This window comes from Aythya marila (assembly GCF_965140915.1).
Source record: "Aythya marila genome assembly, chromosome: 13".
Classification (NCBI taxonomy): Eukaryota; Metazoa; Chordata; class Aves; order Anseriformes; family Anatidae; genus Aythya; species Aythya marila.
The window spans coordinates 16,836,028-16,863,556 of NC_139054.1; the positions used below are offsets into that span (position 1 = coordinate 16,836,028).

Sequence of the window (27,529 nt, forward strand, 5' to 3'; positions counted from 1 at the left end):
ACTTTGGAAAATGGTGATCTGAGGAGGTGCAGCACATAACCCTAATGCAGAACGGAGATGGGGAGGACAAACCTTTTTTTTTTCTCCTCTCTCTGGGCTTCCTATGGGATTTAGCCCCAATGAAAAGTTTAAGTCTACTGAGTATTGAAATAGCAGAAATTCCATCAGATAAAACACCTTTGTGTTACATAAGCTGTTTGATATTAGTGTTTGATGCAATCAGGTTTCTTTGTTGTTTTTTTTTTTTTTTTTTTTTTAAGCACAATTGGAATAAGCAGCAAGGATAATCCCCTTGTACCTTTTTTCCTTAACACAAAACCTTTTTTTTTTTTTCTGAACAGTAGCTGTTATCCATTGAAGCTTTACACATGCTGCTGTAAATCTTAACCTTATACAGAAAAAAATAAATCAAGCAGCACGAAGGCGTAACCAGCTTATATGCTCACATCAGAAAAGTAAACTTACGTTGTACTTCACAAGGTTTACATTTCAAACTGAAGCTAGAACATGAAGAATTAAGATTTATAGGAAAGAGAAAAGCAATGCAGAAAGGTAGATCCCACTGCCCTGAGCAAAGCAAGCTGAACCCGAACGATAAAAATCACCAAGCGAAACCTGACAAACATTAAGATTGATTACAAACAAAATACATGGCCCAACTGTTTAAAATGACACCTACTCGCCTTGTTAGTATCCAAAGAAAACAGCACAAACAGTTGAAATCTGATACATTGGAGCTATGTGTTCGGGAGGAAGAGCATAAAGGGAGAGGGAGAAAAGACAGTTAAGAATAAAACTGCGACAGTGGGTATGGTCTCAGTGTTAATTACCAGAAAAGGAACTAATGCATTAAGCAGGAAGAATACATAATAATGCCACAACCTGGAAATGCTCATCACTGCCAAACTGTTTGACAGACCATTACTTTTAATGACAGAAGCCACCCTACCATGAATACGCTTTAATTGATGGCTTCGGAACAAGTTTATTTTTACACATGTTCTGTAACAACACAGAAGCTGATAGAATTGGAAAAATATCAATAAAATCCAGGTATGTTCAAGTCCTATGGATCGATTTCAAAAATTTGTACCACGAGAGTCACTGAAATGAAAATGTGACTCGAAGTTAATTAATTCTGGCTTAATAAACAAGGTCAACAGCACCTCCTTAGCCTGCTAATTCAACACGTTCAGGAATGAGCCAGCTATGCAAACAGCAAATCTGTTCTGCTGGCTTAGCAACTACATTGGAGGCAGCTGGTCCCTGAATACATCCCCACACATCTTCCTCTACATCTAACTACAGGGAGGAAAAGGTTAAGTTCTATTTTCCCAGACGCTTTACATTCATACTATGTTACAGACTTTATGCATCGAGTTTTGTAACTACTACTAAGTTGTGCTTTCAGTCCACGCCAGCATACAGAATATAAAACCTACAGTTACAGATTTTGCTGAATCACATCTCTGGTTTGTTCCAGGAAGTAAACATTCATTGCTACAGTGCTATTAAAAAGCTTCCTGGCCTCCATCAGCTACAGCACACCACATGCACTAGTACAGGCCTATGAAAACACAGTACTGCTCCTTGCTTAAAGGAATACAATCTTACTCTACTCCAAAACCACACAGTACCAATTCAGCAAGAGAAAAAAAAAATAAATTGCAGTGCAGTGATGCTTATTAAAGTCCTGATTCCTTGGACAATGTTCACTGGCCAGGGACAGGACTTAGCGCAATACAATCCACAGAGACATCAATGTGATGTCTGCTCCAAGGGAACTGTACCTGCATGTAAACGGGCGAGACGGGGAGAGGTGAGGAGGGGGCTGTTAGTGGGAAATTATTTTGGAGCATTATCCTCAGAGAACAGGGATATCTACCCTGCAGACTGCACCAGTGGATTTTACCCCTTAAAGGGGTAAAATGTTATTTGCATGTTAAAAAATCTAAATTGCACTCAGCTGAATACTTTACCTGTTTTGTTACCTGCAGCAGTGATTACAGGCAGCCTGAGCAATTTGTGTTCCAGTGCATTTACCTGGTATGTTTGATAGAACCTCACGCATCCTGCATTTACCACATTCTTTGTATACAATTTTCTTTCAGAAGCTAAGCAAACAAAAAGCCAATTTAAAAAGTAAACAGGAGCCCAGCCATAGGTAGCAGGGGGTGCAATGAAAATGACTGCTTTTATGCTGCCCTGCTCTCTAGTTAACAGTCTTCTTAAAGGCCAGAAGTGCCAGCTGAAAGCACTGTGTTCCCCTTAGTAGGTCATCCGGAATGATGTCTGAAGCATCAGCTGCACTAATGCACTGAGCAGAAGGATCCCAGCAGCAGTATGTGGAGGAACACCAAGCCTCCCCAGGGAGACCCAGCTGCTCACTTATAGGCTGCCCTGAAGAACAGAGGCTCACTGTGGCTACAGCAGCCACCCCCCAGACTCCACTCCTGGGCACCAGCACCTGCACGGCAGCTTTCTGCATGCAGCTTTAACCCAGGGAGGCAGAGGAAGCTGCCCAACTATTCTGCTGCGCTTGAGTTCAGCATACACAGTCCAAATACTGGGCTGTAGGAAGGGCATCTCCTCCAGCTCAGCAGAATAGAACAAAATGGAGTTTGTTCAGTCACCCAGACACACCAGGATTTGTCCGCTTCAGTATTTGTTTCATGTTTCACTCTGAAGCTTTCAAAATCTGATGGGTGTGAATGTTGACTTATGGCTCTGCAGCTATCAAATTATTTTTCATTTCCACCTGCACAAGAGTTTGTTCTAGCTAAGTGAGGTTGAGCAGCTTTTAAGAAAAGGAAAATGTGCCATTACTAACCACAAGAAAAATTACTTAATATGAGTATGTTAACGAAAGGTGTCAAAGCATCATTTAAGCACCTGGAAACCTTTTAAAGCTGCTTCTAAGTCTGAGCTGGAAAGCTGCATTATCCTAAAGACAGTTGTTTTAATAATAATTAGAAGACAAAATAGATTTTACTGGCTAAGGAACAAAGCTGCAGCTAGACAGCAGGCAGGGATCTGCCTGCAGATCTTCTAGGCAGCTCTTCTGCTGCTGTTTGGCAGAGAAACAACCCTGCAAGGATGGCACGGCTGTGAACAGAACCAAATGCAGAACGGACACAAGAACCTGCTCAGAAACTCTTGTAAATCCACTTGGCTTCAAACGCAGCTTTGACATTCCTGTCTTAAAAAACACATTTCAGTTGACAGGATGGGAAGTAGAGTTAGCGATTTATCCTCCTGCTTATATAAACAAGGAATTTAGTGGTTTAAAGGCACAAATACACAAGTAATAGGGCTAAATTCCTATATATTTCCTGCTCTGTTTAGCTACTACCTTCCCCTCTAGAATACATTTTGTCAGCCAAGAAGTGACCAATTCTATTGCCACCTTTGACAGCTTAAGATCCAGCACAGGATTTCTATTAGAAATGAAGGTTTAGATTTAATAGGAAAAAGAGTTTTGTTGGTTGACAGCTGTCTGATGAGAGCCATCCACCAGAAGTGGTAATATTCACAGAGCCTTCGGTAACAGCCAAAGGAGGAAGCAGAGTAACCCACACTGCGACTGGGAGAACCCGCCCCAATTCCCAAGACCTCAGCTTCAGCAATAACAACACATTCTATAGAGTCTACTGCCTCTTCTACACCTAAGTACAGAGTTTGATGTATAAAATATCTGTCCAAAGGGCACAGTTTATACCAGGTAGTTAAACTACTCTTATGGACAAAAATCTCTGCAAGAGTCTCTTCCATCTCACTAACACATTTCCGCTGGTAACAGCGGCAGAGTAAATAGAGGAGAAAAGACAAGAATGTAGCCGAGGCCTTTGTCACCAAACAGATACTTACCAGGTAATTTCTCTTGACAACTGCTTCTGCAGTCAAAGTCAACACAAATGGGCTGATGAACAAACAAAATCAGGATAGAAAACACTAACAAATGATCTCAGATGCAGTATACTAACACATTAAACATGCACCTAATTCAAACATGAGATGGAGTTGCCAGGTCTGAATCATGCAGATAAAAGAATGTCTCAGATCTAGAAAAATGCGTGTCATCCTGCCAGCAAATTCTCAGTTCTATTCCACAGAGTAAAAATAGCAATACATTCCTTCGACTGCCAATGGAGAAAAATAATAATAATAATAAAAATCACCTCTCAGTGCTGAAACACCTTTAAAATATCAGTCAATACATTTACTGAGGAAGAAGTTTGAAATAATTGAGTTTACCAAATGTCTCTTCAGCATTATGGGATTAAAACCACCGCTGTGGAGTGTAAACTCCAAACACTACTGTTGGAGTTAAACATTCAGTGCACATTTCTAACTCCTGTGTTTCAAATTTACTTCTTCCTTTCTTCCTTTCTGACTCCATGAACAAAAAATTTCCATCAAACACTGATCCAGGAATGAGTTGATAATGCTCTAATTACCATGCAAATTCTGTCATTTTAGCCCTAGTAATTAATGCACATTGTAATGTCTAAAATATCCATTTGCATTTTAGGTACCTGCAAGTAGGATTGGGCTTAAAGGGCACTGTAACTCAAAATCTAATGTAATTACACTTTCCTAAGAAAAAAAGCATCAATGGCCACAATATTCTTGAATCTTGATACTGGCAATGGGAATATTTTGTTTTTGTACACAGTTGCACATGTATATATACATGTTCAGCACTTTGTCTTTCAACAAACATATATCCAACTATCAATTTAGTGCCAAATCTAGATGAGTCTGTCTCTCATTGAGTTGAACTGACTCAGAACTTTAAGCATATTAGAAAATGCCACTTGTCAGAGAAGGTTAGAGAATCATTCTCAATATAAATACCATCCCCAAGAATATTATGGCTTGGAAGAATTTTGAGAACTCAAGTCCCTGATGTTTGCAAAATGAAAAGGCCTTTGGAAATGCACTCGCATCAATACTTTTTACCTATTTTGAATAAAAAATATATATTATTTATAAAATAAAGAGAGCAGGCCAAAGAAGATTGGCCAGAATCACTCTATAAAACTGTTCTGTTCACTCCATAACTTAAACTTATAAAGCCTTGAAACATCTGGATAGCGGGATTTCTGGAGAAGCACTCTAGAATGCAGATTCCAATCAGATGATACTTCACGATGTTTTCTCATCTTGAAGATCCACTTGTTTTCTGCCCCTCACAACTGAAGTCCATGCAAAGAAAAGGGATGTTGACTCCTGAGAGGAAAGCTGAAATTCAAATAAAGGAAAATGTATAAGTATAAAAGCACTGATCTGATCAGAAATATATGTCTAGTCTTGACTTTGAGCATCATTTTAAAGCCATGCAGAGTAACAGGCAAAGTGCTGCTTTTTCACCCCCTCAGTGGAATGGCAGTACGTAGTCCTCATTGACTGTCTACAGAAGAAACACAGGTTTTTCTCCTCAGTGGCAGAAAATGGGATCACACATACAATCTTCAAGAAGCCCATTTATAAAAACTTTAAGTTGCTCTATTCTAGTGCAAAACTAAGCAATGGATCATAGTGCATTAACTCTCAACACAGTTACTCAACATCCAGAGCAAGTAGGGAGGCGAGTTCTATCTAATTACTCCACTTTCTGCATGTAGTTCAGCAGAAGATATTCCTTGAATCTTGTGCAACAATACTGCACTGTGAAAAGGCTTCGTGGACACCGAAGAGGACACCGCGTGCAGCTGACTGCAAGAATATACGTGCAGGATACCTCCCCCCGTTACGAAAGTCAGGACAAATTGTCAACCACTGAACATTCTGGTAGCAGCAAACTGTATCATCTGTTGTCACACCCAAGTTTCTTCAGAATGAAAGAAAAATAAGTAAGAGCAATGGGTGATGTGGGTATTGCCAGCTACTTCCATTTACTCACAAGTGCATAGAGCACAGCGTGGCTGTTCTCATCCTCAGTTTCTTTCAAGACCTTATCTCCACCACCCCTCACCTTTCACAAGCCATGGAACAGACTTTTGTTCTTGTAATTAAACAACATAGGGGCAAGAATCATTCCTGCCACATTCAGCAGAGGAGTTGCCAGGGTTGTATCCTCCGCTAATAAACAGCGTTCTTGGCTCTTGTGTTAACCATGCAAACGTCCAGCCCAGGGCTACTAGAGAGACACTATTTTCTTTTAGATTCTCTTAAACAACATATTTCTGGACAAGATGGAGAAATATTGGTGAAATACTTCCACGCTCAGTTGCATCAACACGACATTCTGGTGGAAGGGTCTTTGCCCTTCTGTGAGGAACAGGCTGCCCACATAAGCTGTGGCTGCCCCATCCCTGGCACTGCCCAAGGCCAGGCTTAATGGGGCTTTGGGCAACCTGATCTAGTGGGAGGTGTCCCTGCCCATGGCAAAGGGTTGGAATTAGATTATTTTAAGGTCCCTTCCAACCCAAACCATTCTATGATTCTATCACAGCCCCGCCACTCTGAAGATTTTGGCATGTTAAATGACTGCCCAAGTGTCAAGTGAGATACGCCACCGTTAAAGTCAAAACCTGTCCAGGATTACCTACCAAATTCCCTGCAGAATGGCTTTCTGAAAATAACCAAGAAAGATATACTGACCTTTCTGAACAAGCTTTGTACTGCCATCATTTTCAAACCGCTATGTCTCCCTTTCTATGGCAAGGGATGAAGCTTCAGTGGAATCTATACAAGGAAAAACAAAGTAGTTAGAGATAAGTGAATCTGTTTTTCTCACTAAGAATGTATTTTTCACTAAGTATGGGAGCATGCCTTTAAGAATCATTCCAAACAAAAATAGACAACCACTTGTCAGAGCTAACTTAACAGCAGTATTTTAACTGAGATTACTCTATTATTGGCTTCATCTATTTCATAACCGTGTCACAAACTGTAAAGCCACTATGACAAATAAAGATCTTTCAGTTTTAATGGAACATTTCAGACCCTTCTGATTAGAAAATTATACTGGTTTACTTATAGTGTGCAAGATGTAATCTGAAAACGCTAAGCTTAGAGCTTCATTTACTGATGCCTTACAAAACAAGAAAAGCAGTGGTGAGAAAACAAGCAAAAGTAAAACATCATCATTTGTGTCTACCATGACCTCTCCCCAAACCCTTCTGTCAGAAGGGAGTGAGGGCACCAGAGCTTACTGAACCAGGAAATCACGTTCTCTGAATACATTTGCGTTAGTCCAGCAGAGGTAGAAATACATGATAATATATTAATATATGGAATATATCATCATTCACGATAGTTTATTCCTAACATTTTCACGTGCGAAATAAAAACATCATGTTTCTATAAATACACACAGTGCAAACCCTGAAAAACTGAAAGCAGTGCAGGTCAGATGTAAGCCAGAGGTAAGCAGAGGAGAAATTTCTACTTTAAACCTATAAGGCTGAGGCAGTTGGGCTTGTTTAATGTGGTGATGAGGAAACTCAGGGTCAACCTAATAGCGGTCTACAATTACTTGCAGACTGTTTAAAACACCTGGTTTATCAACTAGTCTAAAAGCAGCTCATACCTCATGTTTACCAGGAATAGCACCCTGCTAATTGTAGGTGACAATCATTTTTGCTCTAACTGTAGATCTGTGTTATTACAGCCACTAATGCACGAGAACCTCAAAAGCAGTCTATATGCATAGATCTATCTTCACAGCCTGCCTGAGAAGATTATCATACTGTACTTCTTGCCACCTGCAAAACACAGTTAAGTGAAACAAACTGTCCTATTAAAACAAGGAAAGACACCCAACAAAGAAAAAGCTGCAGCAGCTGTAGGATAAAGATTCAGTTCCCTAATGAAACTTTCAGAATTGTTCCCATGCCTGTTAAAAACAGCATTTCAAAAGTGTATTGTTCTGTAGACATCTTAACTGACCTGGCGCTGTTAAGTTTTAAAACCCAGAGCTCACTGTTACACATGATGGTCAAAATGCAAGAGCAGCACTGAGCAGTGTCAAAAATCAACTTGGCACAGAACTTTCTTAAGGTAAAGGAAGAAAAACAAACAGCAAACCCCCCCCCCGTTACCATTCAACAATACGTACACAATAAATAAATTTGCCTAGGCCTTTTGTTTCTTTATTATGCATACAGGGAACCACTGCTATTTCCGTATTTATTAGCATAGATATCTATTTTATCATGCAAAATCTGTTTATTCAGATGGGAAGTTCCAGGCAACAGCCTTTTATACTGCATTCCTTTAGAAAAAAATAAGTTTGAAGTGCCAAAGGGAACTGATAAAAAGATATATAGATCTGCTACCCAGACATGTGCCTCGCTGAAATTTCACTACCAACTTCTTATGGAATATCTTTTTTTCAAGTAATTCATTTAGCAGCTGCAGGTCTGATCCACATACAAAACCATATTGGTTTTACTAAATATATTTACCAATGCATTTGGTTAAACTGGTGCGGACTCCTGCACAGGTACCCCTCTGTTGTTTGAAAACTGATCAGAATGCAGTCAGTGACGCAAGGTTTAGCACTGCTTTAACTTAATCCTTCTTCTGCCAGATGCAATTTAAACATTTATATCACGCCTGAAATCCAGAGATGCAGATCTAGTCTTTTGTCTCAGTTTACTGAATTGCACAATACACCATTGTACTGTCTGAGCAATCTCTGCTCGCTTCCAACATCTAAGTAGCTTTTTTAATTTCTCGATGGATAGAAATTTAATCCCTACAATCACAACAGATGACTTCTCTACTCAAAGGACCGCTACGCCAAATTAGCCGGTATCGCAGGACATGATGCTCCTTTAATTAGACTCCTACCAATCTGAATTGAAATTCCAAGCACATGCCTTCAGACACCTGAAGCTTCATCACATCATCAGAGATCACCAACTTCCACCTATTTCTCAGGATACGCTGGTTTCTGCTGGAAAGATGTTACTTAGTGCAGATGACAAATTTTTGAAGATGAGAACAATCAGGGAAATATTTGATTCATACTGGAGCCTTTTGTACAAGTTAAAATGAAACATATTATTAAATTATTAATCAATCTAAGAGATCAGACATTGCTATAAATGTACACAAATGGCTGTCCTACCCTAGGCTCCACGAGACAAAGAGCACAAGCATTCACAGTACTGACACATCCGCAACCAACGCGTCAAATGCATTATAGATGAATTCTTTGAAAAAACTGATAACCTTATAAAAGCTGCCAGCATGTGATTTGGGCTAGCTCGCTGGCTAGACAGATTAAACAGATGCCTGTGAATAAGGGATGAGCATTAATAAATCTGGAAAAGAAAAAAAATCACTTTACCATGACTTTGGAAGCAAATGTTTTCAGTTTCTGGCTAAGAAATGAAACAAAAGGTTCCTCAGAATAGTTTTTTGCCCCTAAGTGAAACATTAAAAGCCTTAGCAAGTCAGGATATATATATATATATATATATATATATATATATATATATATACACACACTCACACACATAAAATCCAACCAGTAAGGGCACACACATTTAAATACCTGTATCACAGAAAAAAAGGACAACCTTATGGGTAAGATGACTGAGAAGGTGGCCTGTACACTCCTGGGACCCCAGACAAAGCTACCTCAGCTTCTTGCTGTCAGTTGGGTTTGTCCTCTCCTCATGAATCTCCAAGTCCCCTTAACGACTGATGAGGAGAGCCCTCATTACTATGCCCTGCTACATAACACAGGTGTGTGAGCAATTGTAGGTGAAACTCCAGGAGGAGAGAGACCCCACTTAAATACAACAGGGCAGCTATTACTCTGCTCTTGATGCAGCTGGCAGTGCCATCTCCTAGGACTGCAGGATTGAAACACCTGCCTTTCTATGCTTACTCAGCTCCTGCTTTGTCTGTGGGTGATTAATGTCCAGGTGATGTCTCCCCCAACATCTTTTACATTATTCAAAATGATAAAGAGACATTTGTTATCTGCACAGGCAAAATGGTACAGTGACAAGTTTAGAAAAAATGCTCTAAGAGATAGATTTATCATGTATCAGAAAACTACTTTAAAGTATTTTACATGCGTTGTTATTGAATCAGTTGCGACCCTACCTGGTGGTCATGGCGTGAAGACTCAGGCATCCCTTGTCTGCTACAGAGCTTTTTGATGAAAGCTCTTGTGCATCCCTGCGCTTGTGAAACTAGATCGTTGACAGAGACAGCCACACGCACTCCCCCTAATCCCCTTGAGGGATTTTATCTTGCAAAATTCAGTTGTTCAGACTGAGAGGTGAAAGGAGGATTTGGCTGTTTGTAAGAAGAATAAGGGAAGTGGATTCCTCTCAATGTTTGCACTAGCAGCTGAATTCCAGCTCCAAATCACTTATTTGTAGACACACAAAGACACATTGTCCTTACCTAGGGCATTATTTTTTTTCTTGTTCCCATCTTTACTTCACGCTCTCTACAGAAAGAAAACAAAAAGTCTTCTCCAGTCATGGCCCGAGGTCCATATACTAACAGCTAGCCATCCCCTCATGGAAAGTGCTCAGCCTGTTTTCTCACTTTTGTGTTTCCCTGTGCACAGCCTCAGATTGGCTTTTGTAAGACAGAAAGATGTTCTATTCTACCGTCGTTACAGCTTTACAGGTTCTTGGATTAAAACTACAAACGCTTTTTTCACCAAGAAAGACTAGTAAAGGCCATTTATTTCATAAGCACTACAAACTGTGGGACTTCATGCAAGCTCCAGATTCAGATTCTGGGATCCGACTTGGCCAAAATTCATGTAAATATGAAAATGTTTGACAGTGATGAATTAATTTTTTATTCAGAGAATTTTTGTACTTTGGAAAAGTTGGAAGAACTTCAGATTGATTCCTAAAGGAGTTATTTTAAGCATCATAAGCAATACACAGAGATGCCATATTTTGTTATTTTTACAGTCAATTTGTGTTACCTTATCACTGCCAAAATATATAGAACAAAACAGGAGGAACAGATAGTTTTCTACCCACACAAACACTAACTAATTAAAGCAGTTAATCTGAAGTAAAGCTGAAATGAGCCTCTTTAGCCCTATTCACAAAATCCTGGAGAGTACACTTTCCCAGCAGTACATGCAGCATGCCTTGGAAAAAACACAGGCTGTTTATTTTGCAGTGGAACAAATGGTTGCAAGTAAGACCTAACCAGAGACTGAAGAGCAAATACTGTGCTGCTCAGATTAAAGAGCTCATTGCATGGTATTTCACACACCTATACAAAAATTCACGTGGAAAGTTCTTGTTTTCCCTTTTGACCAAGACAACTGCCTTCCTCATGGGTTCCCAAACATACATTGTGCACCTATCATTAAAATGTATGCCATGAGAGGGGACATGACTGGCAAAGTTTCTGAAAACTGTTCTGTAGCAATAAACAACGTGACTATGGAAACCACGTCTCTGAACAATAAAGCAGTGGTAGTTGGTTCTCCAAGCATACTTGCTTGATCCGTTAATTACAGCAACCTTAGAATTAAACAGGCTTTCACCATTCTGTAGAAGTGAAAAGAACAGGGAGCTTATGACGTTTCTTTCAAGGGAATCTAATTGTCTTTCCTATAGCATGCGGTAAAGTTGCTGTCAATTTTACTGTTACTATAAATGTGGATGACATCCTTGGTCTACAGAAAAAATAAAACAAACAAAACAAAACAAAAAAATATGAACTCTTGCTTAACTTAGCAGCAGGATTTCTGAATGCTGGTAACATGATAAATATGAACCCTGACATTAACCCTGATATTCTGCTACATACTGTATTCTCCAACGACCAAAGCCTGGTGATAAATATGTAAGAAAAAAACCCTCAAGTATGAGCAGAGAATAGTAGTAGTAACAAACCATTAAACTAATTTTGGATGCATCTCACAAAAATCAAAGAATGTATATATATATATATATATATATAAAGTCTTTTTTCTAATAGGACATCTATAGTATAAAAAATATGTTATCACTTCAGAAACTGATTAAATCTATTGTACAGACATGCCAGTTCACCCAGAATTGCTCTCAGCATATATATTTCATAAAGATTAGATAGCACATAGATAGGTACTGTCTAATCTGTAAGTGTTATAGTATCAAAACCAAATAAACTTTTATCTTCTTGTACTAAAACTGAACAAAGTACAAAGTAGCTTCCTAAATGTAACACTACATGCAGGTGCTTGCATGCACATTTTCAAACTCTCAGAGGATAAATGCATGTAAAAACCTCTTAGTCTTTTTACTTTTGTAGGCACAGCTTTATGTCTCCAGGAACTGCGCTGCACACAACAGCATTTATATATAAATACGTCCAATTTGTGGAAATTTCAATTTCTTTCTGCAACTTGTAACAATCTCTCAGTCCATTTATTTGCAAGTATAAAGCTACTACTAAACAAACAAACAAACAAAAAACCACCACCACCAAAAAAAAAAACAACACACACCTGATTTCAAAGTAGAGATTATTTTTCTTTTGTGTTCATTAGTCAAGTCAGAGCAGCCTAGCGATTTAGCCAACGCACTGTTTTTTAAATTTGATTAGCTCTCATAATTCAGGAATTAGTCACTGTAGTTCAAGACACAACTAATTTCCTTTAGGGCTACCTTACCATGAGGCTCTTCATCTATTCCATCATCTTCCCACTGCTCTTCATTTGCTAGGAGAGGATTCTGAGCTTCACACAAAGCTCTCATTGGGAAAAAATGTCCATCACCCTGGCTGCATACAAAGATATAAAAATGCTGTAAAGAAGTAGTAAGTGATTCTGAAGGATTATTATTTCTACACATGTTCTTTTTGTTTGCAGAGGCAAACTGAAATATCCAATGTTTACTTATTATGCTTTAAAGCTTTGAAAAATACTGTGTTTATTTTTTGTAGCAGCTGAGATACTAAATACTAGATTCAATACTAGATTCAAACCTTAATTCCTTCAAGCTTTTTGGAGAATAAAATTAAAACCTATGTCCTGAATGAAGTAATTTCTAGCAGAATTTAAATGTGTAACTTGATCAAGATATTGGATACAACAGAAAACAAACTTAAGGACAGCTAGAAGTGAGATGGTACTAAGGAAAGTATTTATGTAGAAAGAGCAATTTTACCAGTTTTTATCTATACCATAGACTCTTCAGAGCAGAAATTATACTTAAGTGTTTGAATGATGCCCAATAGGAAATGGCCCCAATCTTAGTTAAATGTACTGAAAGACAAGACCGACTTTCCTGTGACCTAGACCTGTAAATAACATGGGAAAAAAATACCCCATGCAAAAAATCTAAAACCGGAAAAGCTGTTTTTCCTTTACTCTACCAAATATAAATGCGTTTGTGTGTATGGATATCAAACAAATTACTGAAATTCATGTAAAATAAACTAACAAGGTTAAAAACAGGATGTTACAGATTGGTCTGCCCCATATTTCAATTCTTAACATCCAGCAGCCTATACAGAGGAGCTGTAAATTAGCTGAAGTACCTTTTTCTTCTGATAATTTATCCTTACCCAAGGAAAATAACCTGCGTGTTGTCCCTAGGATTACTACACACTCTGTTAACGTGCCTCTGACTAGCATTCTGTGCTGCCTTTCATTAACAGCAAGGCTTCCTGTGCTAATCTTTTCCCTTGGACTATTCTTAGAAGCAGAAAACAGATGGCACTTGGGATGCAACTGGGTCTTAGATCTTATACACCACTACTTGAAAAAGTTTCAAGTTGCTGTGCAATGAAGTTATTTTAAATTGGGTGCAATAACTAAAGGAATTTAATTGGAGTATACTTTACTGCTGGTCGACTAAGTGCCAAAATGACACCTTCCCCTAAATTAAATAGCATAAATCATTTCAGCCACAGGAGTCTGAGGATGAAGAAATCAGCATCTTTGCAGTGAAAACCCATCCACATGTCGCCAGGAGTCTAAAAAGAAAGTTCAAACACCCTGTGCAGTGCGTTTACCTGACAGAAAGCTTTCACTTCCAGACTTCTTGTGTATGGGATTAACACAGGTGGTGCCTGCTGGTGCATTTACAGCGATGTACAATAGCAGGCAGCCAAGCCACACAGTAATAGACATAACATGTGAGGCCATACAAGGGATTTAGAAGTCAGTCCCTTTAGTTAATTCTATCAGCTTTTAGCACTGATTTGATTATTACTTACCTAGAGGCAATAGGCAGTAACCACAGCTTTTTTTCTTCTCCAAACACTTGTTGAAGATTCTTTACAAAGCCAAGATTGAATCCATTTTTATCTGGGCCATTTTGAAACACTGGAGCTGAGAAAGCCTCTACATACAGATGCAATTTCAGTGAAAAAATGAAAATCAATGCCAAATACACTGAAACAGGACTGTGCATGTTGTAGCCATCTAAGGACAACATGATTTGCCAGATTATTAGCTAGCATTACAAAGACACAAAGTGTGAAAATAATAGGTTTCTTATTTTGCAAGCCTGTAAAGACTTTCAAACTGAAGGCAGGAATTTGGTCTTGGAAAATTAACTTAATGGAATAATCAAACTGAACTAAAATCAGTCTGTTTAATCTACAAAATAGAGTTAGAAGATCTTTGAATTAAATTTGTTTAAAAAAGGGGGTAGAAATTTCTAAATCAAAAACCTGCAGAATTAAGTAGGTCTGTCTTCAACACATACTGCAGAAGTAGCACTGGAGACTTAAATTGCCTCATTCGTTAATGATATAATGAACAAACATATGCAGACAGGCCCTCTGTTATGGTGATAAACGATATTAAAAAAGAAAGAGAGGGGAGGAGAACCTTGGGTGCACTAGAAACAATTTTATCTACCTTCTAAGCTGCTGCAGAGGTCTGATGTTTTGGGCTAGATGAGCTTCAGTGCCCCTTGAAATTGAGTTTTAAAGTTAATAATTATACAAAATCTGAGTATTTGCTCAAACTCTTGACACTGTTTTGTTATAGAACTTTATCCAAAAATCTTTAAAATTTGAACAGCTTATCTGAGGAAAGAAAAAGAAATCACTCCATAAAATCATACTGCTTCAGATTTTAATTTCAACAGCTTAATTTTACAGTCCTAATTTCTTTGCCTTTGTCACTGAAGATGGACATTGTTTTTCCCAACCTCACCAGGCTTAGGATGCACTCCAACATATGAGCATAAACAACCATTATTCCTGAAAAGCTGCACTCATTTCACTGCAAATGTAGTTACACATATGCATAACATTTGTATAATTGGACTCTTACACTTTAAAGCTCTAGTTTCCCTAACAAAGCTTTTGTCACATCAGCTAATAAATACAGCTCATTTGCAGCAAGAAATTTCTGCAGCACTGTGCCAAGACCTTAAATCCTCCTCCCCTCACAAGCCAGCAAGAACATACAGTAGAATATATTTTTTCCCCTCTTTCTTGTTACAGCACTGCTTAATGGAGTGTCTCACCTAAGCAAGACCCAAGAGCCTTACCTAAAGTAGATCTGTTTCTACTGACAAGCCAGCAATGGTAGCCAAACAGAAACATAAGGCTTACAAAGAACATAACCGCCACAAAGAGAAGGAAAAGGACGTGAAATTTGGAACGTCCATTAGTCAGTTCTCCCTAGAAAGAGAAGAAACACAGAACAAGTGATAAGAACAAATAAAAGCTGATAATTCTTTCTTCCCAGAGAAGAAAGATATCCTCTAGAACACTTATTTTAAGTTACCAAACTATTATACAAAAAGTTGCACCTTACTATAAAAAGCAAGAAAAGACAAAGAAGTGATCTGATTCTTTTCCCCTCCCATAACCAAAGCTGAAGGAGTGGTATGCTACTAACTTTCTACATGTGACAGAGCCAGTAAAATCATGCCGTCTTCCCACCTGGGCACAAGACTGTCCTGTGTCCACAGGGAAACAGGCAGGCACAAGCTCTTGAACTCCTCCTTATACGTATACATCTACAGATGGGCTGTGGGGACCCCAAAGCAAAAAAAAATTTCCTCTAAGCATTTGTACACCATACATATGCAAGCAGAGAGTTGAAGTCTCTGTGCCTTTCTTAGCATAAAAAATAATTCCTGCCAGTGTCTCATGAATATCTCAGGAGGCATTTTTTGTAGGTGATTAGACTTTATTTTTATTTTTTTTTAAAGAGGAATTAATAAGTTAATGCACAGCAAAGTTATGTTACTTAAACACTGTCATGTAGAGCTGACAGCACAGGGGACATTAAAGAAAAAAGACCAGAGACATAAGGTCTCCCTTAGCTTAGTTGCCAGGTGGTATTGCTTGCATATAAATGACCATTGATAACTGAATAAGAAGCATGTTTTATTTCCATCAACTTTTAAATCAAGAAAGGAGTCATATGGGGATTAGAAAATATTTTTTTTTTGACATTGTTCAGTAAATATGTGCGTATCAGTGCTAGGATGTTATGCTTTGATATCAGAACAGAGAAGGGAGCTGACACTCTTCAAAACACGAAGCTGCTGGAAACCATCAGTTAAGAGTGAGTAGTGTGGTGGCAACCCCAGGCTTAGTCTACAGGTCTGCAGTCTACACCTTCCTTTACTTGCTGTATCCCTACAGGCAAGGGACCTCATCCTTAAGATAGGAATATAGACAAAGATAAAAGAAATAAGCCCAGGCGGTTCAGGAAACAACATAAAAGAAAAACACCCACCCACAATTAATGGTTTCCTGTAATAAGACAGAATTACGTAGGAGGTATTCTTGCAACCACTTTAAAGACATCAAATGTTGACAGCTAAGAATTTCTACCTAGAAGACAACTATTTCTATAATCAGTAGAAGTTGGTTGTTGTTGGCTTTTTACACCCATCCTCCCTCCCCAATAAGGAGGTCTGACTGGCCAACAACAGCTGTATTTTGATGTGGGAAGATTAACCACATTTACATCTAAGAAGAGGCTAACCTAACTCAAGCTGTGTTTACCCCTATGCAACACCTCCGACTCTGGTGATAGGGCTGATGATATACTCTAATGTATATTGAAAAATCAACGTTTTAGTAAACTGCAATCTTGGGCTCTCTTTCAGTGAAGTGTATCTTCTTTTGAATGATATTTGAGTTTTCTAAGCTTATAGACTTGTGATACATTCAAAAGAATCTAAGATACACATGTTCATATACATTTGTACAAGAAAGAACTTGTTTTCCAGAAGCTATCCCTGTGATTAGAAATTCCCAAAGTCTATTTTCTCCTCACTGTGTGGAGTTCAGACATATTGGGAGTTACACTCAAATACGGGTTCAAAAAAACCCCACACCTTATAGAACAAACACAAACCCTCCACTGACTGAAAACAAACAAGTAAATAGAGTGCCTAAATCCCACCAGCTCAGAAGATACAAAAAAGTAACCAGATTCCATGACTTACTGTCCAATACTTAATGAAATACTTGAAGACTGTTGCAGCAATATACAAGCAATACAACAAAGAATAGGCTAAGAAGAGTAGGAAGAACTTGTAGTTAGAGAATCCAATGCAGTTATTCACCCTAGAGAACAAAAGCAAAGTTAGAATCAGGATATGCGCAGCACAGTTATAACACAGCAAGTACTACATTGTGGGGGAGGTTATTAACCCTCTTCATTATACAATGTAATTTCATCAATAAACAGCTCCCCTTAGTGGTCTAAACGAAATATAACTGAAGTCATTTTGCTTTTCACTTGAAGACTTACTCTGCCAAGTAAAAACACAGTTTGTATTGTCGAGAGCTGTTTTAAAGTTGGTAACTCTGGTAAATTTGTCACAGAGGCAGATCCTAATTGCTCGTGTCTGTTTCTGGTCTGCAGCGGTAATCAGATCTGGGATTTCTGTTTTACTTCTATTCATTAGCACAGCTCAGAAACCAGATTCACCACTTGTTTGATTACATATAAAACAAATCAAACAAATTTGATTCTAATTCTCCATGCACAGGGCAACTCTAAAATGAAACAAGGGAGTGCAGAAAAAAACATAGGCATTTCTTTCACAACTCATGTTTGAAAAAAACCCCTAAATTTAGGAATACCGCGGGTGTTCAGGTGGGGAAGTGTCTGCGTTGCTTATGATTTCTGAGATCTTCCTTTTTTAAAAAGGAGAACTCTAAGAGATTTAGTAGCAGCAATTCTCAAAAAGAATAAAGCTTAATGTTTCCATGCACCATTCTACACAAAGTATCTTTGACCACGCACAGGTGGCAGGCTTCATTTCACAAACAAATTGCATGCAAATATTATTATTGAAAGCAACCACCAACTGCATGCTCAAAGTACTACATAACCAAAATTAAGGGGTTAGTTGAAGTCCATTTACAATTTGAGTAATAGTCACAGTGAATTAGCAGATGGATTTTAAATTACATCTATAAAACAGCTTTTTACATGTAGTTAATAGAACAAACATGAATGATCTGTCTTTCAAAAATAAAAATGTTTCAGGCGATTTCAAAGTGTAATTATTTTATAAATCTCCCAATATGGTCTAAACTGAAAGAGGCATACAGACGCTATTCTACAGAATAAATCTATCTAAACAGCCTCCTTTTTCAGAAAATTACAAACCAGTATCTAGGACATACCATGGACAGTGATGATCCATTTTTAGCACACATCTGCAAAAGGACAAAAAGGAAAAATGGAAGACTTATATTTGGTACATAATTGGCAATTGCAGATCAGTAGCAAAAGCCCCCCCCTTTTTTGGGCAGATTTCCACATGACACAAACTCAAGATGATACTCTCGCTGAATTTTTTTTAAGGTAGGTATAATTTTAAGATGGAACATTTATTATTTGTTCAAGATCTGCCAATGTCTTTGGTATTCTGCAAGATAAAAAAATAAATAAATGCTTCCCGCCCCAGAGCACTTAAAACTTTTGCAAAACACCACTTGTAAAGGCCTACTATATTAAAAAGTAAAAACTGCACTTTATTTAACCTGCTACAGGCAATCAGTTAATCTTTTATCAGACAGCAAGCTTCCTATCAACTTAACGCTCACAGATTTGTAGGTGTGGGAACTGCAAACACTTCAGGGCCACAAAGAGCAGAATGCAAACCTTCATGCTGTCACACACGTACATATGCTGCTGGCTGCAGCTGGAACGGAGGTACTTGCGTACCTTCACATCCAAGTATGCAAAAAGATACGTGAAGAACCAGCACATTCGCATAACTTAGTGGGTACGTTCATTTCAGTGACAAACAATCCATTAACTTACATAGCACAAACAGAACAATGGTGACAACGATCTGGTTTTATCAGCTGGCATCTATCACAGAATCGAATACCTGTAATTAAAGACACATTAATAGCAAATAATAGTCTTTTTTTTTTTTCATATTTGTTAATATTCTGCTCATTTTCAAACTATCTATATTCTTTCCCTTTATCTCTGTAAAAGATGAATGCATTTGCAGCTGAGATTTGCTGCCAGGTCATAATCAGATAAGCAATGCTCGCAGTTCTAGAGATTTGTACATGCAGGGAACTCTCCTCACTGCAAAGCATGCGATCAGCATAAAACCACTAAAATGGAACTGTATACTTCCTTCTGGCTTCTACATTTACTCAGACTTTCAATACATTCCATGTTGATAATTGGCTATACAGCAGCTCCTTACTTCAGAATTCTCTGGTTTGTCTGACAGAAATGAACAGGCCAGAACTTCCAGTCTGAAAAACGCTTGGAAAGGACTGCAGGATACATTTACTCACAGAACAATTCAATGAATAGATTTTTGGACCGTATGCCCTGCATCTGTAAGCTACACTCCTTTTAAAGCAAAAATCACTACAGATTTTGGTATATTATTATTACTACTGCAACTATTAAACTCAGACAATGTAAGTAGGCTGTTGAACTCTCAGTGCAAAGGGTAACATATTGCTACTCAGAGCCAGAACTTGGTACTCCACTGAAGATGAACCAGGTGTTAAAGGCTTTTTTTTGGTTTTCCCAAACATAAAACCTGACAGGAAAGATATGAAAAATCTTAGTACAAAAGCTGTGCAGTGTATGCAATGGCATCAGGATGTACTATAATCTGCATTGCCAGCATATGCTACTTTAGCCTGCTTGATTTGTTTGTTTTAGAGAAACAAAACTCTGCTTAGCTGACCTCCATTCCCTGTTCTTGTGTACACTGGCAACTTCCTGGCAATTTCGGCGAGAATCTGCCTCTGCACCTCTGGCCTTTCTTCATTTTCGTAGCGTTCTTTGTCAGCATAGGATATATGATACTAAAAGCAGAAGTCATGAGAGAACCAGTTACTCATGGGTAGAGGAGAGAATTTTTCAAATCTAGTCAAGTTTGGAAACATTTTTATCCCACACTCCTTCTAACAGGATTAATCTAACAGGAAAATATATTGGTTAAGGAGATAGAGTGAGAGGGTAAGTGCTGGACTACACACTACATCAGGAAAAAATGCAGAAGTGAAATTAAGATCACAAAGCAACATACTCTAATTGCTACTACTGTTGCTGCTTTTGACTTTTTCACAAATAGCATTAATAACAGTGATAATGACATTTCAAGCACTTTCCTTGTGAGCAAGAACCTGTCCCCCAGCTATATTTTTCTAACACTGGAATTAGTTATTTATAAACTCGTGTTCTTGTAATTTGGATTAGATTATGGCCATGAATATTTCAAGAGCCACACACCTCTTCTATTGCTCTAAACACAATGTTTTATTGGTATTTTATAAAGCAGTAACACAAAATGCAAAATAGTTCAATCTGACCTCCACAAAAAAAAGTAAATATTTGGCAGAAAAACAATAGAAGCAAATGTCTACCTGACTGTCCTGCGCCCTAAATCATACTCTTGCCCTAAAATAAGTTATCTACATCAAAAAAATAATACCATATCCTTAGCTAAAGTGTAACTTCCGAAATAATGTGGTTTTGTCACCGTGCACCCGTTTCTCTTCACTGTAGTATATTCTTGTATTTATCTTTTATGATACTGTTGACCAGGGAAGTAACAAGTCCTGGTGTTACTGGAGCTATCCATCACCTCACATATGCTATGCACATAGCCACAGTCCTCACCGTCACAGCCATGTCACATCGTAATTTCATCATGTTTAAAATTAAATTGATTCTTCTATTCCTCACTGTCACAAGAACAAGTCTGACAAATGGGACGAGCTTAACTGTTGTAAAGAAGCCTACTCCCAACTAGCAAAGGGCTACAGGCAGTGCTGAGCCTTGGAGGCACACAGAATGTTCCCACCACAACAACCCAGCTGTGGAGATCAAGAAACCCCACTGCCATTAAAAATGCACCCGTTTCTACTTGTGCTGTGACATCTTCAAGGAAGACAAAAATAATGCCATAGCTCCTTACTCACAGGACTCCAGTCTGGCTAGGTTAAGCAAGGTTCTCAGGATTTCACTTCCAACTTGTTAAATGCTTAGAGATCAAAGCCACTATAAATATGTAAGGTAATAATCATAAATCCTATTATTCTCAACATTAAAAATCCTACCTGTTCCTGGAATACCTAAAAAGTGTAGCTTTATACTTAACACCGTGTCTGATTTAAATCATGCTCTTTGGGGAGTCAAAGGATTCTCAGAACAGTAAACTACTCAGCTTTTATAGATAACTCTAGGTTATCTTCTTTGAGTTTTCATTAGTATCCCTGCTTCACTCAACAATGAATGCGAAGTGTTTGGATTCTTACCTTTTTGCCTGGCTGCACCGGGAGAGTAAAAATAGACTTCCAATACGTCCACACAAAGAGCACAAAGAGAATATGGAATATTATAAGATAGGCCACTAAAAAAAAAACACAACAAAAAAACAAAAGCAGAACAATAATGTCTTAAGCAAAAGTTTCATTTACAATGGGCACAATTCCAATCTTTCAAAACAATGACAAAAAAAGAGGAAAAAAAGAAGGTTTGTATTTCAACCAGTATTATTGCACAGCTAAATCTTAGGGCCAAGAGGTCAGTAGAACTTGAGGGCTCTGCGGCTGCAGTGAGAGGACACCAATCTCACAAACCTCCCCATCTCCAGCCAGCCCACTTGTATGGGCAGAGAAGCACACAGCTGTGAGAGATGTCAACCCACAGGGCAGGCGACAACAGTGCCACCGGGCATGGCAGGATTCCTGCCTCTTTTCCACATCCTGGGCACAGGCAAAACAGAACTGGCTGGTGCTGAGCAGCATGAAGGCTAAATACAGCGATACTCCAGCATCTCCAAGTTTTGGGTTCCATTGCTACTGAATGCACTTATACTCACAGTACCCTGTTATCCCTGTACTGCTCATCCACGCAATGCATTTTTCACCACTTACAATATTTGAAAGAGAAAGCATGCTCCAGCAGAGCTTTAGATTACCAGAGAAGTCAAATGTCTTATTCAACATCTTTTGGCCTGTCAGAGTTGATAAGATAAAACAGGAAAACACCCTCAAAGTAAGGAAAACATGTCTTGTGATTACTGAGAAAGAATTGTAATCCACTGGACACAACATGGCCACATGAAATCCAGCATGCCTCAGAGCAACCTTATTTCAATATACAAAGCCTCTGGGCATGCGCAAGGCATATTGTGGTTCAGAAAGTCACATTCAGAAAGGACAATTATCCTTCAGCTACACAAACTATTTATTTCTTTAATAGTGAATACTCACTAAGACATCTCAAACAGTTTTATTTAAACACACTACGTAATTACAGTAATATCTTCATTTCCCTGTTTCTTTTAATCTTCAAATTCAGCAAACTAAGATTAAAAGTAACTACTACTAGTGGAAAGAGAAACCAAAAATCCAAAAAATTCCTAATTTTGCAGGCTGTGTGAAAGTAGTTTGAGAGTTTCTGAAGAGATGGCACACCTCACAAAGTACACCTCACAGGAATGTGATGGGCTGTGGGACTGATCACGTGAATCAATGATAATTCATTACTGCGCTCTTAAGTTTGAGATGGAATCCTCATTCTATGTGTAGATGGAGCCCAATCATTTTTAAATCAGTATTTAAGGGGAAAAATCTTACAACTGTTTAATTGATAAAGCAAAACAGCATATATTACAGGAAGCTGACCTAGAGATGCAAGAAAATATTTGGCAACGAGTAACTTTTTTTGCTGAACAATCATTAACATCACACTTTCTGTATAAGAGTTTCAAGTACTAGGACAGCCCTCAAGTGGAAAGAGAATTCACTTAACGCAGGAATCCAGAGGATCCTTGAAGTGTTAGCTGGCACTGTTCTCCACGGAACAGTTTGCCATCTGAAAACGGCAACACCTTCTGCTACACTTCACAACCATGCCAAAGGAAATGGAGGTAAGAGGCCATCGATATGAGCCAAATGCCTAACACCAAAGAGAGCAGATGAATACTAAAATGGCCACTAACTCCTTACCCTTAGAACACATTGTGGCCTCCAACAATGCAGCACTAGAAAAGGTCTCAGCAAGTGATCTTGCTGCTCTGCCCGAGGCGTTTGGTGACCACCCGACACTGCGTCAGGGCTTTCAGGGGTGCACGACCAAGTGCACCTGGGAAATGCACAGGTTGAGCAATAATGGCACAGAAACCTTTGCTCCAACTCCTCTGTGGCAGTAACTCAGTTACTATGTTCCTACTGATGTATGGTTATTGGCTAACTGAAACCAAAAACATTTGTTTTTGCAAAAGCCTCCCTAAACAAAGCATAAGAAATAGCTTTCAATGCAAGATTAAATAAAACAAGGGAAAAAAAAAAAAAGGCAAGCCACGGAACAGAATTGATCTTTTTTGTTTAGCTTGTAAAAGCAGCTCTGGAAACCTAAAATAGAAAGGAAGAAGAGACGTGTGGGCGTATAGGGACAGATGTGTATAGTTGTTTTTAATTAATTAATTTATTTATATATATTTTTTGAAGGAGATCATGGCCTTTTCATGTTGTTCATATACTGAAACTAAACTGGGGTATTTCCCAATATATCCGAAAGTTACAGCATTTCTAACAACACATGATGTATATACGTCCTGATGATGTGTAATTACAGAAGGGAAACACTGCAAGAATATGTAAGTTGAAAAAAAAATCCTGGACTGTATTTTGGGCATTTTATTTAAAATATTCATGAATCTTTTTACACAAGCACTTAATATCACATTATAAATTAAATGTACATACCTTTTTCCACAGGGTTGCTGAGAGTCACTGAAAAAGAAAAAAAAAATGCTTACAGAGCAAATAGTATTCCCAGTAAGGTTTGTGCCAAATGACATTTCTAACTATAAAAACTTGGATTTATTAAAAAAAAAAAAAAAAAGTCCATATTCAACACAGCAGACTAAAAAATCCTACTGGTTAGCATTCAAAGTATCCATAAGAATTGTTTACTCACAAATGACACCCACAAGATGTTCATTCACTGCTACTTATGCTGCAATTTCCCTTGATATAAAACACACATACATGTATATTTGTTTGTGATACTTTTAATATACAAAGAAACAAATCCACTGGTGACAGTCCTGTCGCCCTGATACTGCCAAGATTATCTAGCAACTGCCCAAGCAGCATCTGTATGGATGTACTCATAAGCCTGCTTTCCACTGATCTCTCAGTGGTCTTGATCCTCCACAGTAAGCCATGTCCCAGTTCATTTCTCCATCAGCATAAAAATAAATTAGCTGTTGTCTTGGCTTTGCTTTATCAGACACAAAGGATACGTGGTAACAACACAACAGTTTTCACAGCTCCTACTCGCAGAGTTTTTACAACTCCTCCTTGCCTGACTGTAATCCTAACAGTCCCTACTAACAAAGCTACCTAGAGCAAGCAGCAACGCGTGCACTGCTCCGCAGCTACTCATCCTGACTACTTTCAAAGTCAGTGAAAGCCATCATCCAAGTTTAACAGAAATGATAAGGACACAGTGGCCACAGCTCACTTCCCAGAGTCACAGTGATTTTAGAGAAACAAGGTGGTACTGTTAAATGACCCAAAGATTTTCACCTACCTGTGATGACCTTTTTTTTTTTTTTTTTTTTTTTTAACACCAATGGGAAAAAAAAAGATTGAGATCACAGCTTTTCATTTCTAGCCTGTGGCCAGCACCTGCAGAGACTCTACCCCTCAAGACTCACTCTGTCATCCTACTTGAAAACAAATAACCTTGGAAAAGGTAAATCAGAATAGTAACTAATAAAAGTAGCTGTCCTCAAAACCATGCTAATAAACAACTTTGATCTGCAATCTTCGTGATACAAAAATGGAAATGAAAAGAGACCAAATATTTGTTGTGCCTCTCTGCACTCAATTACAGATGAACAAGAATGTCAGGAAACTCAGTTTTTCCTTTCATTTGTTGCAAATCAACCTACAAAGAGCACATCAGATTTTCACAAATACTGCTCTGTTCCCTCCTGAAGTTCACACCATACTTGCTGCAGAGCTCTCCTGAGAAAAGAGCAAACTCCAAAGCAAAGATTACACGGAAGTTTTATCCCAGGACTCGAGGTCATCGTGGCCACTGTGGCAGCAACCACCACGTAGCCACGGCCTGCTCCGGAGTGTCAGCTGCTGGCTGTACCAGTCACCGAGCATTTAAATCCCAGCACCACGAGGCATCTCAGGACATCACCTCGCACTGATTTCAACCCTCAGCAGTATGCGCTGCTAAAGATGAAGATCAGGAAGTAAAACAGAGTGTCTGCAGTTTGCATGCCTGCAACAGCTAAAATGGCAATACACAAAGGGAATCTGAAGGAAAAAGAAAAGCCACCAGAGAAACCCTTATATAAATTTCCTTATGTTGGGTATTTTGGCAGGAGGGAATGTCCTGAGCACTGATTTTCAGGTAACTGCATATGCCAATAGTTAAGGTTCAAATCCTATAACTCAATTTACTCATTTTGACTTCTGTATAGATAACCTCTTCCACATGCAAATAAAATACCTGAGAGAGAAGGGTGAGGCAAAAAAAAAAAAAAAAAAAAAAAAGCAGACAGCTGTGGGTAAAGCAGTGATTTCCAGCTGTGAGCCTAGGCAATGTGCTGGGCTCCTGCCAGTCTAAGGCGTATTTTCAGAATAACACAATCCCAATCCAAATCCCACTTAATTCAGCAGTCTCGTCTGACGGCTGCACTGAGACTTGGAATTAAGCAGTGTTAAATAGTACTGTATTTACACAGTGTTTCAGGAGTGTATCTTAATTTTTTTTTGTCACGTGGTTTAGTCAATGGTTGTAGAGCTGCTGGATGTTGCCGTGCATTTTGGAGAAATCGCTCCATGTCAATCCCCAAAAGAAAAAGCCCCCAGTTTTAGAGATGGAGTGAAACGTCACGGAGTACTTGGGAGCTGCAAATTAAACCAGATGAAAGCTTTGCTTTTTATTTTTTTTTGTCCCCATGGAGAAGAAACAATAGCTCTCACTGCAGCACCACCCCTGTGGTCACCTCCTTCCAGGCTGCTGTGCCAGACACAGCCCAAGGTGCCCTTCCCAGAGCCTCTGCCCCATTCCCTGACTGTGCCCTGCCCCAGGGGACCCCCCCAGCTTTTTGCCTCCCCCTCTGCCAGCCCCTCCGAGGGAAGGCTTTCTGCACCCACCCCGTGCCAGGGCGCAAGAACCAGCAGAAAGTTCACAACTTACTCTGTGGCTTCAGGGCTGCGTTAAGCTGCAGCTCTGCCTGTCCCTGCTGCCCCCGTGCTACCACAGCGGCTCCTCAGGGCGCCCCGCATCCCCCCCGCATCCCCCCGCTTCCCCCGGAGGCCGCAGCGCTGCCGGCAGCCCCCGGGGGACAGGCGACAAGGAGCGGGGGGTCCCCCCCGACACCGACAGACACACAGACACACACAGACAGACACACAGACAGCGGGCCCGCGGCTGACAGCCCGGCTCGGCCCCCTTCCCCCCCGCCGAAGGCCGGGGCCCGCTGAGGGCCGCTCCCTCCCCGCCCCGCCCGCCCCCAGCGCGGCTCACCCAGGCAGAGCTCGCAGACGTAGGCGTAGTAGGACCAGAGCACGACGAGGGCGATGATGAGGACGGGCAGCCAGGCGAAGGCCCGCTGGCAGCAGCGCAGCCCCCGCGACAGGGCCATGTTCCCCGCCCGAGCAGCCGGGGCGGGCGGCAGCGGGCGCTGAGGCGCAGGGCGTCCCCTGGCGGCGCGGCTGAGGCGTGAGGGGAGCGGCGGTAACGGCCGGGCCCGCGCTGAGGGGCGCTGAGGGAGGCGTGGGGCTGGTGGAGTTACGCGAGTCGCTGCACACAGTATTATTATCATTATTATTATTGTTTTTGCCCTAGTTCAAGGCCAGACGAGGAGGCCAGAGCGCGGTGTCTGCGCACCCGCGCTATGTCCTCGCCCCTGCCAGCAGTGCCGCGAGGAGAGCCCCAGGAAGCAGAGCAGCCTGTCCTAGAGTCACAGAAGCGTTCAGTTTGGAAAAGACCCCTAACATCAAGCCTGGCCGTCAGCTCACTACCAAGTCCAACACTACACCGTGTCCCTAAGCACCACATCCACATGCCTCTGAAAGGGGACTCCACCGCCTCCCAGGGCTACCCCTTCTGATGCCCAACAACCCT

General features: G+C 39.8%; 1 protein-coding gene across 2 annotated transcripts; it reads right to left on the reverse strand.

Annotated features, from left to right (window-relative positions):
• Window positions 1–224: 224 nt before the first annotated feature.
• On the reverse strand, window positions 225–27,065 carry ZDHHC15 (zDHHC palmitoyltransferase 15). 2 transcript variants are annotated; one of them, XM_082770852.1, is made up of 12 exons: window positions 26,930–27,065; window positions 24,136–24,162; window positions 21,679–21,773; window positions 20,103–20,223; window positions 19,202–19,271; window positions 18,559–18,591; window positions 17,367–17,487; window positions 15,447–15,579; window positions 14,158–14,284; window positions 12,608–12,717; window positions 6,607–6,690; window positions 225–5,244 (listed from the first exon to the last, which is right to left on the reverse strand). In XM_082770852.1, exons 1-11 carry the CDS (start codon window positions 27,045–27,047, stop codon window positions 6,647–6,649), a joined length of 999 nt encoding a protein of 332 aa, XP_082626978.1. In that variant the 5' UTR covers window positions 27,048–27,065; the 3' UTR covers window positions 225–5,244; window positions 6,607–6,646. The 2 variants fall into 2 exon arrangements, with proteins under 2 accessions (XP_082626978.1, XP_082626979.1); XM_082770853.1 differs by lacking the exon at window positions 26,930–27,065 and adding an exon at window positions 26,600–26,655.
• Between the last annotated feature and the right edge of the window lie 464 nt (window positions 27,066–27,529).